The sequence below is a fragment of the Pteropus vampyrus genome, unplaced genomic scaffold (assembly GCF_000151845.1).
Source record: "Pteropus vampyrus isolate Shadow unplaced genomic scaffold, Pvam_2.0 Scaffold81, whole genome shotgun sequence".
NCBI classification, from domain to species: Eukaryota; Metazoa; Chordata; class Mammalia; order Chiroptera; family Pteropodidae; genus Pteropus; species Pteropus vampyrus.
This window is the reverse complement of record NW_011888862.1, coordinates 3,776,300-3,791,932: the sequence shown is the minus strand read 5'-3', so window position 1 is coordinate 3,791,932 and position 15,633 is coordinate 3,776,300. Positions and strand designations below refer to the sequence as shown.

The 15,633-nt window shown below is 38.9% G+C and overlaps 1 protein-coding gene across 6 annotated transcripts in view; it reads right to left on the bottom strand.

Annotated features, from left to right (window-relative positions):
- The window catches only part of GLRA2 (glycine receptor alpha 2), a 194,564-nt gene that overhangs the window by 100,636 nt on the left and 78,295 nt on the right, over nt 1–15,633 (bottom strand). For all 6 annotated transcript variants that reach the window (XM_011362953.2, XM_011362956.1, XM_023532350.1 and 3 more), the window contains 3 exons: nt 6,817–6,899; nt 4,065–4,202; nt 2,217–2,431 (listed from right to left, as the gene is read on the bottom strand). In XM_011362953.2, the coding sequence (XP_011361255.1) occupies nt 2,217–2,431; nt 4,065–4,202; nt 6,817–6,899 (436 nt within the window). The remainder of the gene's footprint in view (nt 1–2,216; nt 2,432–4,064; nt 4,203–6,816; nt 6,900–15,633) is intronic.

Sequence of the window (15,633 nt, the reverse complement as noted above, 5' to 3'; positions counted from 1 at the left end):
ACCAGCAGATTGGAGTATCTGCTCAGGACTGCAGTGTTTATAAATTAAAATGAGCGAATGAGTGAGTGTGAGTGTGTGTGTGTATGTAAGTGTACGGTCAATTCTTTATTTTCCATGACTCACTTTTTATCCCATTTTCCTTTCTCACTGACATCCATATGAGTCACATCTCCCCATAGTCAGCTGAGAGTCAGCCATGTTTAATAATAGCCTAGGAAAAAGGCATGTAGAAATAAACCTGCCGATAGTAAAAGGATAACCACTGTGAGTTCAGAGCTCAGTATAAAATGACTTATGATTATACCCTCTTTTGGTTCCTGATTGTGCCTACATACAAAGATCACTGATCAGTGACCATTTATTTAGCAATAGTTTTGACTATCGATGTAGAATCATAATAGCTAATAATAATAACAAAATTTTAAAAACTCAAGCTCCCGTTTTGAAAATAAATGAATACCATTTTCATAGCGATAAGTGATTGGAGGCTAAATGTTTTATGTTTTGACATCATCTGCTTACAATTTGTTACCAATACTTTTAGCCGTCTATTAAATTGTACAGTACGTGTTTGTGCATCCTGGGGTTTAACAGCATGGCATGCAACGATGACAATAACTAATAACTAATGAGAAATAAGCAAATGAACTTGTTTGGGAAGGGGCACAGAGTGGATTAGAATTTCCAGTAGGTAAAATTGATTTGTGATTATGTAGCTAAAAAAAAAAAAGCTATTAGTGTTTCTGACATCTGTATTCCAATATAAATATGACACAGGTATTTTGTACTGTTTGTTATTCTAGAAAATAAAAACAAATTGTCAGAGACAGATCTATTCCTTTCTCTATTAGCATACAAACTCTAGTATCTATATTTGGAGGCATGGAACTTGAAAAGTTTGTATAACTATTTCCCCCGTATTCAGTCCATCTCCATTATAGCCACAGACCTCCTCCGTATGTCATCTTATCTTCCAACATAGGAGATAATGTGCAACACGATTTAACATTTCGTATCATGTCAAAAGCAGCATGACTGAACATAAGCCCAAGCCAGCAAAGATACGGGATTACATCTCAATTTTCTGGAACTGGGTCTTGGAGAGACTGCTCAACCAGTATGAGACAGTGTATACTGAATACTAAATTGAACTCACACCACTGTAATAAGATTGAAGCCAGCAGCTCAGTGTACTCAGTGAAAGGGGGAAACACACATTGGCACACTTCCGAGGAGCTGAGAATTCCACAAGCAGGACATTTGTTATTACTTAAGCAATATTTACAAATGCAGTGGGCCTACCTTGCATAAAAATAGATTATGCAGCCATTATGGATTATTATTTGAGGTGCTACAAAATGTCTATGTGCCCCTAATATCTATCCCACACTCCTCTGTCAACCTGCAACAGTTGCTGGAATTTTCACCATCTTGGATAACCCCACAGTTTTCTTCTCTAGTCAACTGTCATTTAAAAATAGTAAAGTATCAGCCATTAAGGTAAATTAAGGCATAACAAAGATTGTTATATCTGATTGCTATACCCTAAAGCATAGCAAAAATCGTTATATCTGATTGCTATACCCTAATATCATACATACATTTCATATATCTATATATCTATATCTGTATATCTATATATCTATATATATCTATATCTGTATATCTATATATCTATATATATCTATATCTGTATATCTATATATCTATATATATCTATATATAGATATATAGATATTTATTCATTGATATGGCTTTTCCGTATAAACTTCCAGGAGGTTAATTCAAACCTTTCTTTCTGTAAAAGACTTCACTGGGCATATGAATCTCAATAGCTTCACCAATAAATACTTGACAATAGAGCATAGGTTGCATCAATCTTACTCCAATTCCTGCAAGCTTTATGGCTCATAAACAACATGAAGTCAAAAGCACTCAGGGCTTCTTAGAATTCCTGAGCAATGTCTCTGCCTCTGCTCATTCCTCTTCTCTCCCAATCCTGATTTCTCTTTCCCCTAATTGATCTGGATATGAAGTTATCTCATGTCCTCAGAGCTCTAATTCTTGCAGACTCAGCTCTTCGCTCTCTTCTGGCATTTGCATCTACAACAGTGCCATAGGATGGCAGGTATTTCTGTATTCCCAGAATCCTCCAGCACACAAGACCTTTGACAAACCTCTCAGGTCATTTGTTGTCAAGTGAGGAGATTTCTTACCTTTGGCAGAGATGCCCTGGAACCTGAACTCTGGGTCGTCATCGTTAAGACCGTGGTGATGCCCAGTGCGACTCTGGCAGGGGCTGCATCCATGTTTATCCAAAAGGAGACCCAGGACAAAATGACTATTAACAGACTGGGGATGTACATCTGGATCAAATAATAGCCCATCTGGCGTTCCAGGTGAAACTTAACCTCGATGCAGGTAAACTTTCCTGAAAGCAGGAAATGATGATTTACAATCCAATTTGAATTTATCTTTCCTATTCCAGCCTCTCATTTTATTTTTTTTTAAAAGAGCATTATAGATGGATTTGGAAGATTGCACAAAATGCTCACCCTACATAATCAATTTAACTCTTTGCCAACTTAACCAGTAATGGATATGACAGTGTGAGAATGAATGATCTAAAGAGTCACTGGACCAAAACCATGTGGCATATTTAATTTTCTAAATCTGTGCATGTTAAAGCTTGATTATTTGGAGAGAGTGTCAGAATTTGCAAGACTGTCATAAACTGACTAGTGGAAACAAAATATTCTCATTTCTTGGGATTATAATATATAGTATAGAATATAACTTACAGCATATATATAGCATATAGTATACAGCATATAATATATAACATATAATAGATAATAGTTGAAACCATCCCCTCTGAAGTAGTAAAGTTCACTTAGAGCTCTCAAAGTATTTGCATACTTGTGGATCTATTTTTGTGTTATCAATAGCAAGGGAAAAATGCACATTTGTATAAGCCATGTATATAATCCTGTCATTGTAAAAATTTCCTAGCCTCCTGGGTAATTGCTTGAGGACATGTAGAATATTTCCAGAATCTGTTTATAGTGCTACATTGTGTATAGAAAAAGTGCATATAAAGATATTAAAACTTTTAAGGTACTATTGAAAGATAAATGTCCCTTCCCCTTGCCACGTTTTTTCTCTCTTTAATTGGCTTGGAGTCAGAACCCCAGGAGGTAATTTGGCTTGGCCCACACAGATTATAGGAGATAGGGTTAGTTCCTCTTGGTGAGGAAGAGCACCTTAGAATCAGGTTTTAGTAGCTTCCTCGGAAGCACTGTTGATGCTGAAACAAGTGTTCATGGACCATTCTGCTCAGCAAGGGATCTGGAGCTGTCACTGAACATGTCTTGATTGCCTCTCTATGACCAGCTGTGTGGTATCAAAACTGGGACATTCATAGGAAAAGCCATCCACTTTACTGGGCAGGCATAATCTTCCAGGCAGCAACAGATGCCCACTTGTTGCTATCACCTCAAAATTTCCCCCTGCTCCATGTCTATCCGCACTACTGACAATGCATTTTAGAGCCGGCTGAATTCCCGCCAGCTGATTTTCATTCAAACTCTTATTACTGTCCAGGACCAAAGAGCATAACAGCTGTGTTTCTGGGTTTACAAAGACCTATGTTGATTTCTCTCTTCCCCTAAGTCAGAGAGTGTAGATTGACCTGAGGATCCAATGTCAAAAGTGGATGCCAGGAACTGAACCTGCCAGGATTTATATTCTTCCTGTATCACTTACAAGGTCTGATACACCTTTCCTCAGACTAATTTGACACAGGATGGTAAGCAAGAGAACAGCAATATTCCCAGATCTCTTTTTCTTCTCTCTCTGTTTTGGAGAAATCCTTTGTTGTGCTCATTGACCTATTCCAGAGCATATAGGTATCTTATCTGTTGAGGGGCTTTGGCACCAAGCCCAGGTCCTTGCCTTTTTTAACTCTATTTTCCTAGTGAACATGCAGCAATTGAGGTAATGAGATATATACCCCAAGCTGCAGATGGAGCCCATTTGGGTTGACCAGCTGAAAGAAAACTTACCAGTGTTGTAGTGTTTTGTGCAGTAGCCGAGTTCTTTCTCTTCCTTCAGGATAAACTGGGGCAGAGTCAATCCTTCAGCAACTTGAACTGGACCATCACTTAACCACTCAAATATCAGGTCATTCATCGTGTACCCAACTAGAGAGTAAGCAAATCATAGTGAAAAACTGAATGCATCTTTTCAAGAAACCTTGAAAGTTTAGCCATGTAAAGAGACAAACAAGAAAGTCGTCTAAAGCAGACACATGCTCATTCAATTCAGGAGCATTTTTAATAAAAGAGCTGCAGTCATCATGACAACTACATGTTATCGGAGTCAAAGAAATTGACATCAGCAAGCTATTCCTGAATGATTTTTTTCTGTGTAATGAAAGAATAGAATCTATAAAGTTCATATTCTTCTGTCTTCTTTATTCACTAAATATTTCCGAAGAAAAAACAAGTAAACAAACACAAAAATCCTTTGAAGATTGTCTTTACTTCAAAGAGCTATGTCTGCTGCAATCCAATAAGACAATGCAATTCATGGCACCAGTCTTGGTATTTCAAATGAAAAGCATTTATTTTTAATGAGAGTGAATTCATCACAGGCCTGCCTAAAACATTCCCATTGCCACTTGGCCCCTCTCCTAGGGTCTGTTAGCTTCATTTTCAGAAAGCTTATGTTAATGTCCTGATGGTCGACCTTCCTTTACCTTAGCGTGTGGGGAAGGCTACAGACAGGTAACCTAAGAAGGAGTTGCAGAATATGCAAATAAAGCATATTCATTTGTGCTAGTCTTGCTAAACGGGCCCACTCATCACAATGATGAATATGAAGTAGAACAATCTCTATTACATAAGGTCATATTGTCATATGACTCCTGAACTATCTAAAATAAGATTGTTATCAGTTTACCAAACCAAAGTTAGCTCTCGGTCTCCAGGCTCCTGTTAACTAGGCCATTATCCGTCAGGGGCTTTTGGATCTTTTTGCACCCCATAAATGAAAGCTACTTTTCCTTTGGGCATCATTTCTCTCCCTTCCCCTTTTATTTGTGATATTTGAACTCAGAAATGAGAGTAAGGAAGATGAGGGATAGTATGTGAGGTTTTGGATGGCCAATAATCTCAGTAGAGTCTTATGATTAATTACTACAAATTAGTGACCCACCAAAGCTACCCAGGAATCAATGGCAAAGTTAGTTGGAATCTGCTTTCTTCTTTCTTTGGACCACCTTTTCCATCGAAAGCCAAAAAATAACATAGAAAGCAAGGAATTACAAAGAGGACCCTGTACCAGCATTGCTGTTCCACAGAGAGAATGGCCAACTCTATCTGTTTTACTGCAAGGCTGCATGAATACTTCTTGAGTATCTCCAACAAATACTAGAAGCTCATCAAACACCCCATATCCTTGTCTGGTGAGCTTCTGGGTGGCCACCATAATAATAGTCCTTGTCAGCCATCTTGAAGCCCCAGACTGGGACAGAAAGAAGAGGTAAGGCGATAGGGAAGGAGGAGGTATTATGAGGGTAGAAAAGTAAAGAGTAATTTGTACCCTTCACGTTCAGAGTTACTGGTAAACATATATTGCTGCTGCTTTAATTTTACGACTTCTAGGTCCTGCAAGGATCAACCATATTTACTAACTGGAGTTTCTTAAGCCTTGGTGAAGCCTCAGATGACAGCTATGGTTGCTGTTTTATAGAGAAAATAGATGTTGGGTTGAGACAGGTGTGAGTTTGGAGCAGTAGAGAAGACACAGGAAGGAATCATTACGTAAGAAAATGTTTTTCTTAACTTTCTTCTCAAGAGAAGGGGCAATAGGGGAAAAAAGAATACATAAAGTTTATTGTAAATCAGAAATTCTCATTTTATCCCTGGCAACTTCTTAAAACAAAGACATTTTATTATTTTGTTTATTTCCGTAGGAAGTTTCAAGAGAACTCTTTGGTGATTTTACACGATCAGAATGAAAACCCTGTCACTGATTCTTTTTTAATAATAGTTGATGCATCTTTATATTTATTATTTATTTTTCTAAACCAAGAAGTTTAAAGTATTTCCTTGCTCCTGCCTCATTAAATCTCCTGACATCCCTGTAGGTCATTGGGACTTATTATTCTCTATATTTTGCAAACAGAGAAACTGACAGAGCAAGCCAGAAAAAATTCATGTCTCTTGTCTGAGAATCCCATTACCTGGGAGGCATCAGTAACTTATGGCATGTGTCAAAGATTTCAGTGGCATTGTGGCTAGTGGCAAGGGGGACAGAGTAGATAGCATTTTTCTCCTTCCTTCATCATGCTTTTGTGTGTCCACTGCCCACCTTAGGGAGATACCTATTATTCTATATCATCTCATGGCCCTCATTCTTGCATCCTCCTCTGACTAACGCTCCTTCCTGCCAAAATTCCTTTGAGGTGATGGTCCATATGAGCATTAGATAGAAAGAAATACCATTTTATTATTAGAGAGCAATTCATCAAAGAGATTGAATGACTAATCTCAGTTTTCCCAAGGAGACATTTTCATTTCAAAGAAAACTTAATCAGGTTTCGTTTTTGAGGAAGGGTAAGTTATTTGGCATTTTACTTTGAAAGATTGTCTATGCTCTGTTTGGTACGAGACACACACACATTTTTGCTTGTCTTTTCATTAAGACCTTGCGAGTTGATAAGTAGGTAGAGAATGGGTCTTAATGAGACACTGAAAGAACCAGGTTATTTGTTAAAACAGGCAGGCAGTCATTTTAATGGTAATGACTTACAGCTCTCCAGCTGCATCGTACAAGTCTGGACATCCATTGGAAAATTCTTCAAGTCCATGGGACAGGATAAGGTCAAGGTGAGTCTTAGCAAAAAAAGAAAAGAAAAAAAGAAAAAAGCAATTAAAAAGCAAGTTTTAAATTTGCGAGGTCTGACTCTTGAGAAACACACCAAAAATAATGTAGTATTAAAGCAAAGTGACACTGATTCAAATAACGAAATCTAAGTTCTCACTTAGGGCAATGCTTTTTATTTTTCAAATGAACAGTAGACATTGGTAAACTTTAAAAAATATTGGAGAAGTTTTCTCTCTATTTCCCATCTTCCAGCCTCTGACTCCCACCTCCCAGTGGCACCAGCCTCAAGTTTATTCTCGAATCAGCAAGAGCACTGAGAAATAGTGTAGCGAGGACAGTGGACTCTTATCAATACCGATGTCCAAAATACGTAAAGCATGTGCTGTTTTAGATTAGACTTTGGACAGGTAGACTTTGCTTCAAGGACAGTAAAGGATGTGATCAGCGTAATTGGTTGCAATGAGCATTGGTTCTTCTTCTATTAAATGGGCAAGTGCTTAACTCCACTGTCTTTCCATTTGCTAATCTACGTGAATGGTTTAACAATATATTGTAGCCTTCGTTCTAGAATTTTGACAAATCTGGAGCAAGTAATCCTTAAGCCGAAAAAGAAGACCTTTAAGGATAGTGGTTTATACATAGTCTTCACCTCCCTGTACCCAAGAAGGTCTACTCTGCTTAACTTTTCCTCTTTCCTTAACTTTTCCGAGCTCCAGCCAGCTCTGACCATGCCTTATATCAGGATTTTGTTTAAGCCACTATCTCTCTTCCACCGTTTGTTCTTTTATACTTAAGGAGATCGTCCATACCTCCTGCTCCTCAATTTTTCTATACCTCAGAGCTTCAGGAAGGAAGTTGAGAATCAGCATATGTGGGTTCCTTTCCCAGAATTGCCTCAAACTATCTCTTTCCCCTAAGCAAGACCTTAAAATCAATAGACATTCATCTCCTTATCAAATGATGGGATAGGATAAAATGATGCTTATTCCCATTTAGCTCCAGTACTAGAATCCCTGTTTTTTGAAAGTTCATTGCTCCAATTCTGTTAATTTTCTCTGAAAAATCTTTTTTTCTCCAAAGACCCTTCTGACTCTGGCACTGCTGCCGCCACTCTCTCTTGCTGTTGTGGTCATTTTCGCTCTCCTCTCCCTGGATCTCTTCTCCTTCCTTTCTCTGCTTCATTTCATACATTCTATATAAGCCAAGATAAAACAAAAAGTAGTGGCCTACTTATTTTAAAGAAAGAAAATGGGATTTGAAGTGAGATTAGACAAAGAATCTATTATGACAGTTTTCAGAATAGTTAAAATATAACAATGAGCAAGAAAAGCAAGATTCAAAACAGTGCAGTGTAATCTCAATTATGTAAAAATATATTTTCATTCTTGGAAATAAGCGTGACACTATATTAAGAGTAGATAGTTTTGGTTGGTGGGATGATTCATATTTTGTTTTCACTCTTTATTCTATATTATCTGTATCGACAAGTGTAGGTTATTCGAAGATGTCTTTCATGTAATTAAACATGCCTTCAAACAATAGTTGAAAGATAAAATTACAAAATTCTGTTTTATTCAACAATCTTCTACTATAATTATAATCTTATTAAATTTTTCCATAAACATACAGTATTTCACCTTCGTCGTTAATATGTTACCTAGCTTCTGTGGGCTGTTCTAAGAACACGGATACCATGTTTCTAAAGGGCAAAAAAGTATTTTTGAGTTCTAAACAACAGACTTCAAAATAACACGTTAGACAGGAAAAACGATTTGTCATTAATGGAGTTTATTTGGCGATACAGATATAAATATAGGTGTTTAGATTTTTTTTTCCAGCATAAAAGGCTTTATTTTTTTGGAAAACACAATTTTATTGAGATTAATGCCATGAACCCTTTAAATAAAGGCAGAATAAAAGGGTCAAAATGAAAATCTCTAGGAATAAAATTTTTAAAAATCTGCCTTTTATTAAGGGAGAAAACCTTAAAAGGCTCTATGGGTTTAAAATTGTTATTAACACAATGAGAATCTATTTCTCTCCTATTTTAAAAGAGGAAATATTTTCATCAAACAAAAATGTGTTCATCATGCAAAAATAATCAGTGAGCATGTGCATAATTTAAGTGAATCAAAACCAGAAAATCTGGAAATTTCTTGCTTTTGAGAAATTAGAAAGTAATAATAGTGGAAATGAATACAACTTCAAAAGCATGCAACGTGGAATTCAATTGTATTTTGTTTGCTATTAGAAACAACTCAATTTTAATATTCTTAATCATAGGCTTGCTGAATGTGACTCTTCTGTGAAGTGACCTTTTCACATTTATTTAGGGAGCAGTGGCCTCACTTACAATTATTTCTGCCTCTGTGGCAGATCTAACAATCATACTGGGACCCAGAAATCTTGGGGTCAAAACCATTACCAGTGTGGAAAACTGCACAGAGAGAAATTCCCAGCAATTGTGAAACTGTCACTGAATTTCGTCTCAGCTGGGAACTCGGCGGGTATTTCCCTTCTTCCTTATTTGTTTTCTAATTTCCCTTCTAGATAGGTTTAGTATTGGAACCCAGTGGGTACCACTAACGAGAAGGAAAGTTGACAGCTCTGTGGTTTACTAAATTGTATCATCAGCTGAGCAAAAAGGAAGCAATTGTAAAGATCTAATCAGTCCCCTCGCGATACTTTATGATGTCTAGTTCACCACACATCTACAGGCTTAAAATGCAGACTTGCCTTTTACTTATTTTTTTCTTCTTCATTGAAGTTACTATTAAATATAGTAAAAATACACAAGTTCCAATTTGTAGCGTAATGGCTTTTCCATCCGTATTCGCCCCTTTAACAAGTACCCAGATCCCGATTTAGAATAGTCCCATCACTCCAATATGTTTCCCCGTGCTCTCTTCCCAGTCAAGAACCTTCAAAAGTAATCACCATTGCTTTTATTCTCTTTAAAAAACAAAAAAACAAAAAAACTATTTTTTGATTTAAAAATATGATTTAGGGGAAAACGAGTTTATTATTATTATTTTTTACAGAGATGCAGAAATTGCATGAGATAAGACTGACACATATAGCATTACCCGAAAACGTGAATGATTTTTATCTCCTTTACTCTGGATCCCCATCTGTTTTTGGTGGATCTCACAGAAAGTATTTTAATTGAAACTCAGATCGTTTGCTGGCAGACACTGCCTACAGCATGTCAGATTTGCTCTCCTCTTTCCCACAATCTAAACTATTAAGGCAATTGCACCCAAAGGCAGCGAGCTGAGGCTACCCATCTTCCATTTGATTTTTGTTAAAGAACTCATTTCCTGAAGCATTATCACACATTCCCCCACTGTCACTGTGGCCGACATTCAGGCATTCAGGGTGCCCCTCATCCTGTTTGCACAAGGGAAAGAATAAAGTGTCCTTAGAGAGAGGCCTTGCTTCTTTACTGAGAGTAAGAAGGCTGAGCAAACATTTCGATTTTTAAAGGCAAAAGAAGAAAACATAGCATAGGAAGTCAGTCTCCCAAAATCTCACTTCCCTTTCTTACTTCTCTCCTGTTCGGTTCATCTTGCTCGTAAAAAACAGCTCTTGAGTTTATATCATACTTAAAGTTCAAATGACTGATAGATGTAGACATTTAAGTTACTTTTACAGTTTTTGAAATCAAAGTTATATTTTTATATTTTTATTTCCTTATTTCTCCCCTATTTACAATGCAAGATCCACAAAGCCTGGGACTCTCTGTTCTTTACCATCTAAAACAGTGCCTGGCACAGAGTAGGTAGTCGATAAATATTTGTTGAACATATGAATGAATCTGTGCCCTAAAGCTCTGTGGGAGAATTTCAGGCTTTTGTCCTGCAGAAATGGGAAAGGATAAAGGGTTTAGAAGAGAGCAGCCTGCTCATCAGCGCCCACAGGATGCTGCCAAATTACAAGACAGGCAAAGGAAGCCAGCAAAACTTGTCTGGTCCTTTCTGTAAGATGCTAACAGATTCCCACTAGACAGAAAGCAAATGATACTGAAGGAAAGCCAGGGAGCTGGATCCATGGCCAGAATTGTTCTCACATGGCTAGAAGGGTACAAATTAATCATTTAATGTTATGGTGGACAGACGGCACCTTGATTCATAAAGGAACTACTGGTTCATAAGGAACTCAGCAGTATTAGAATTGTGAGTCCATTCTCAGTGAAATATTCTTCAGGGGGAAAAATAGCCATTTGAAGAGAAAATGAATTTTCAGATAGGAATACAAATTTTAATGAGTGATCTGCTTGCCTAAAGCAAAGATCGCCAACATACTATTTTGGGAGAGTTAATTCGAGTGGTTACAATGGTCTGTCTTATTTGGAAAGGAAGGACAAGGGGATGCTTCTCTGCTTTTCAGGAGAAGTAAGAGAATCTCGAGTATATTGCTGTTGTTCCATTGTTTGGGGACCACATTTAGCACCTTCCGCAGCATGCTACAAACCCTCAGCAATACACATATATCAGAAAGGGTAGAACCTATGGTGCTCTTTCAGAATTAAAGTACTTACTAAGGAAAAATTTTGAAGTAATGATGATAGTATTCATAATCACAGTTCATGAGCACCTGCTGGAGATCCAGCACTCTCGTTATTGTGCGGTCATGGAGAGTACCATCACACAAGGCAAGTAGCATTCTCTCTGTTTTTTTTCCAAAATAGTTTTTATTTTCATTTATAGTTGGCACACAACATTCTCTATGTTTTTGAGATGACCAAATCGAAGCTCAACGAGCTTAGGCCATTTTCCCAAAGTCACAAAACCAGTAAGTGACCAAAGTTAGATTCGAACCCAACTTTCTAACTATGTCAAAGTTCATTCACTCTTTTCCACTCTACTACATTTCCTCCTTAGAAAAAGAATCTGTTTCTAATTTATCATCCTCTTTTGTCTGTGAAGCCATCAGAGTGGGTCAGAGACACCTTGGTTACTTTATACCTGCTCAGCGATACCCTTTCATTTTTCTCTGGGCATCCAGATTTCACGTGACCTGCAAGACCCTCCAGCCTCCCTGGCAGCCTTGCAGAGGAGAAGCATTATCGACTGTGGATCCAGGAAACTGGGTGGTTGGTCCAGATTATCCATAAAGGGCTCTTTGACCTTCACTAAATCTCTGGACCTCATTTCCCACCCAAAAGCCCATGTCGTTCAAAATGTCTGTGATTCCTAGCTGTAAGTGAAGGTGGCCAATTTAAAGGATTTCTTATAGGGTGTAAATTGCACTCTTGAATATCTTGAAAGCCTTAAGTGCAAGTAACAATGCTCCTTAAACTATGAAATTTCTGGCAATCTGAGTATATAGGTTAGATATTTATCGTCCCCATAGGACTTTGTCAGCCAACAGCCTAGAACACAATCCATTTTTTTCCCCAAGAACATAAGGACAGCCTTACTGTACTGTGTAGGTCTGTTGAATTTTTTCGCTCAGTCGTACCTTGAAATTTCTGAACCATGTGACATTTAATGTCAGAGAGATTTGACAGGATGCATCAAGTATCGAACAAGAGTGTCATCTTAACCCATCTAGACCTTAAGTGAAATTAGCCTGGGGGCAAGTTAGAAGTCAAGCTAAAAGTGCATCATTAATACAACCCACACATGGGAAGAGGGAGGAAAGAAGGAGTCAGTGGATTAAAAGACACTCTCAGGCTGGATGTCTGATCAAGATATCCTTTAACAGTGCTTTTCAAGCTCTGGTGGGCATAAGTGTCATCCGAGGGTTTGTGGTGGGAATGCAGATTCTCAGGTCCTCTGGATAAGGAGCCCAGGAACACTTTTTAAGAAACACTGTTTCAGCATGTTCCAAGGGATGACTTTAACTACTGTCAACATGATAGACTAAAAGGAGAAAATTTTGAAAGGGAAATAAGAAAGAATTGAGAAAGGGGTCCATAACTTTTCAGTAGCGCTAGCACTCTCTTTGGGAAATATTACTTTCTACTTGAAACCAGGGTAGGACAATTAGGCTCAAGTAGGCTTCTAAGTGACTGGACCAGCGGTAGTGAGACAAGGGGGGTTCATCAAGAGCCTTGGTCACAGTGGAGAGGCACACTGGGAAAGTCAGAGCAGTGGAACCACGGTTAGTCCAGTGACAACCAAGACTCCGGTTGGTGTGGCCAACAGGGAACTTAACCAGTATGCCCAGTAACACAAGTAAATGTGCAGAGGCAGGCAGTGGAGCTCCACTCAGGGCAGCGGCAGTGTTTGAGAGCAGTGTCTCCGATCTCTGACTAGAAAATCAGCCCCAGAGAAATTGCAAAGGAAGTCAGGGAGGTAGCTAAACATGCATTGGATGAACGTCCACTACAGATTTACAGAAGCTCGTGATGCTGGTCAGGGAGGAGGAAAGAATGCAGAGGAGAACTGTTCCAGGTCCTTCGCGAGCAGGGATCAGTGTCACACGAAACCGCAGCTCAGTTGTCATCTAGCGCGTCCATTCAGCAATTTTGGGGGAGCATTAATTGGGCACCGGGCATATCAAATACGTGAAAGAAGAGTTTCTCTGTTGAAGGAGATCGTGGTTTAATCTCATTAACATATATGTTTCTATATATTCTTTTAATGGATGATATCTCAATAGTTGTATACTTGTTCTTCAACTTTTAAAAGTTGTTTCCAAGTCCCCATTTAAAGACTCCTTCCAGATTATGTAAATCAGACATACATGAACTGAATCAAGTAAAAGACTTTTAATTACTCCCTTGGTGCCTACCTAGATAAGTACCGACTAGGTAGGGCAGATAACCTACCCTTGCAGACCTAGGACCTGAGAGAAGAGCCCTTCGGGTCTATCGGGAAGTATGACTTGCAATAATCATTTGATGCGCCCGCATCAAAACCCAAGACACCCACAAAAGGATCTTGATCCACGGAGAACAAAAGCCTAGTTTGGCTGGGCAGGCAAGAAATGAAAAATTTAAACTCATCTTCTGAAAGCCCTGTAATTAAATGACTGCTTTGAACTCATATGAGGAATAGGAAGGGTCCCGCTCATGCCAGCCCTATGCTGCTGACCTGGCCCCCCTGCAGGCATACGTGTGGCTGCACCTGGGATGGCTGCCCACGCAAGTAAAGGCTGAAAATGTCACGTGAGTAAATCGTTAAGACTTCCAGAAAGATCCCAATGTATGTCCTTGGCTCCAACTCCTTCCAATTCTTGGCTGCTACATATCATCAACTAATAGACATTTAGCTAAAGGTTCCCATGACTATTAAGATGCAAATCTAGGGAGAGAATAGTGTTTCAAATACTGTTCAGTCATTTCCTCCTTTGTGTACTTGAGTTAGTAGAGTCTCTGATTCCCGATTAATATCCCCAAGAGCAGACTTTGATACTGAGAATGTCAAACAGAAGGGTGGTACTGGCTGGAAACAGGGCTCGGTACCTTGTGGCTATGGCATCAGATCTGAATTATTTTCTTCAACATTGTCTAGGGTCGAACCTAAACCCTAGGTTGGTCCTAAGCAGTACGCTTAACTCCGTCCTCTTAGTTAATTCCAAATAAGTATAAGACCTATTTTTCCCTGCTGCCCTTGGGATGCGGGAGAGATGAATGGCAACGCTGCCGGTTCATCAGCTGTCCCACTCCTCTCCCTTGACTGAAATGCCAGCGGCTGACTAGGAAGGTCCATGTTTACCAAACATTATAACAGCATCACAGAAAATACCCATATGCATTTAGCAGTACTAGCTGGGAAGGACAAAAATACGATATCTGCTCCCATCTGTGCCTGGTCCCTTTAGAAAATGTGCACACATATGGTTGGCCCGTGTTAATTAAGTCCAAATATGGATTGCATTCAACTTGGAACGCAGCTGATAAATCTGCAGCTAAAACTTTTCCAAGTGCTTTGATATTTCCTGAACGAAAATGTTTTGAAGGTGTTGAATAGGAGAGGGCTAAATTAACACCACCAGCAAGTGCTCAAATTACCAGAGATTCAAATAACCAGCATCGCCCACATTTTCATTACATTTTAAATTTCAAAGTCATTTCACATCTATTATGTATTTACATACAGACGGTCGTGAAGGTGAATTGTTATTAGCCTGCACATTAAAACAATGAGGATGGACTTCTCCATCCCATGCTCACTGTGTGTTTACAGTTATTTAACACTGGCATCGAAGCGACAAAAGAGAGAAAAGCCCCGTATAGCAATTTTCTTAACATTTTGTTTGAGATCATTTTACTTTCGGCAAAACAGAAAGAGAACAAGTACTTGTATACTACCACTGTGGTTTTTAGAAAACCAAAGTAACTTTGTGTCTGCCGACAGCCGAAGAGCAAGGTTGTGTTACTTTGCTGGTATTTTGCTGCAGTGAGAATTCTATTGTGGTAACTAGGGGAGAGTCGTTGGCTCTGTTTCTGGTGGCAAGGGTTGGAGAGAGCAGAGTCCCGGTCAGATACTAGGACGGTCCATCCTTGAGTAGATAACACTTCAAAACGAAGCACAGTTCCTCAGTCTACTCTTAACAAGCAGCTGAAGAGGTCAGACCTAAGCCTTTCTCTGAAAGAAGCTGCAACCATCACTTCTGTTATGAGCTACATGCCTCCCAAAGGGAGAAAACCCAAGGCAAAGCAACCCATCTGCTTGGGGCTAAGCCTGAAAGGGAAGCGAGGCCTGAGTGTACCAGGCACTGAGGAAGGAAATGCCTGTGTATGGATTAGGGAGAATAGGGAGAACTGTCTCTTCTCTTTCTTCCCTTTAA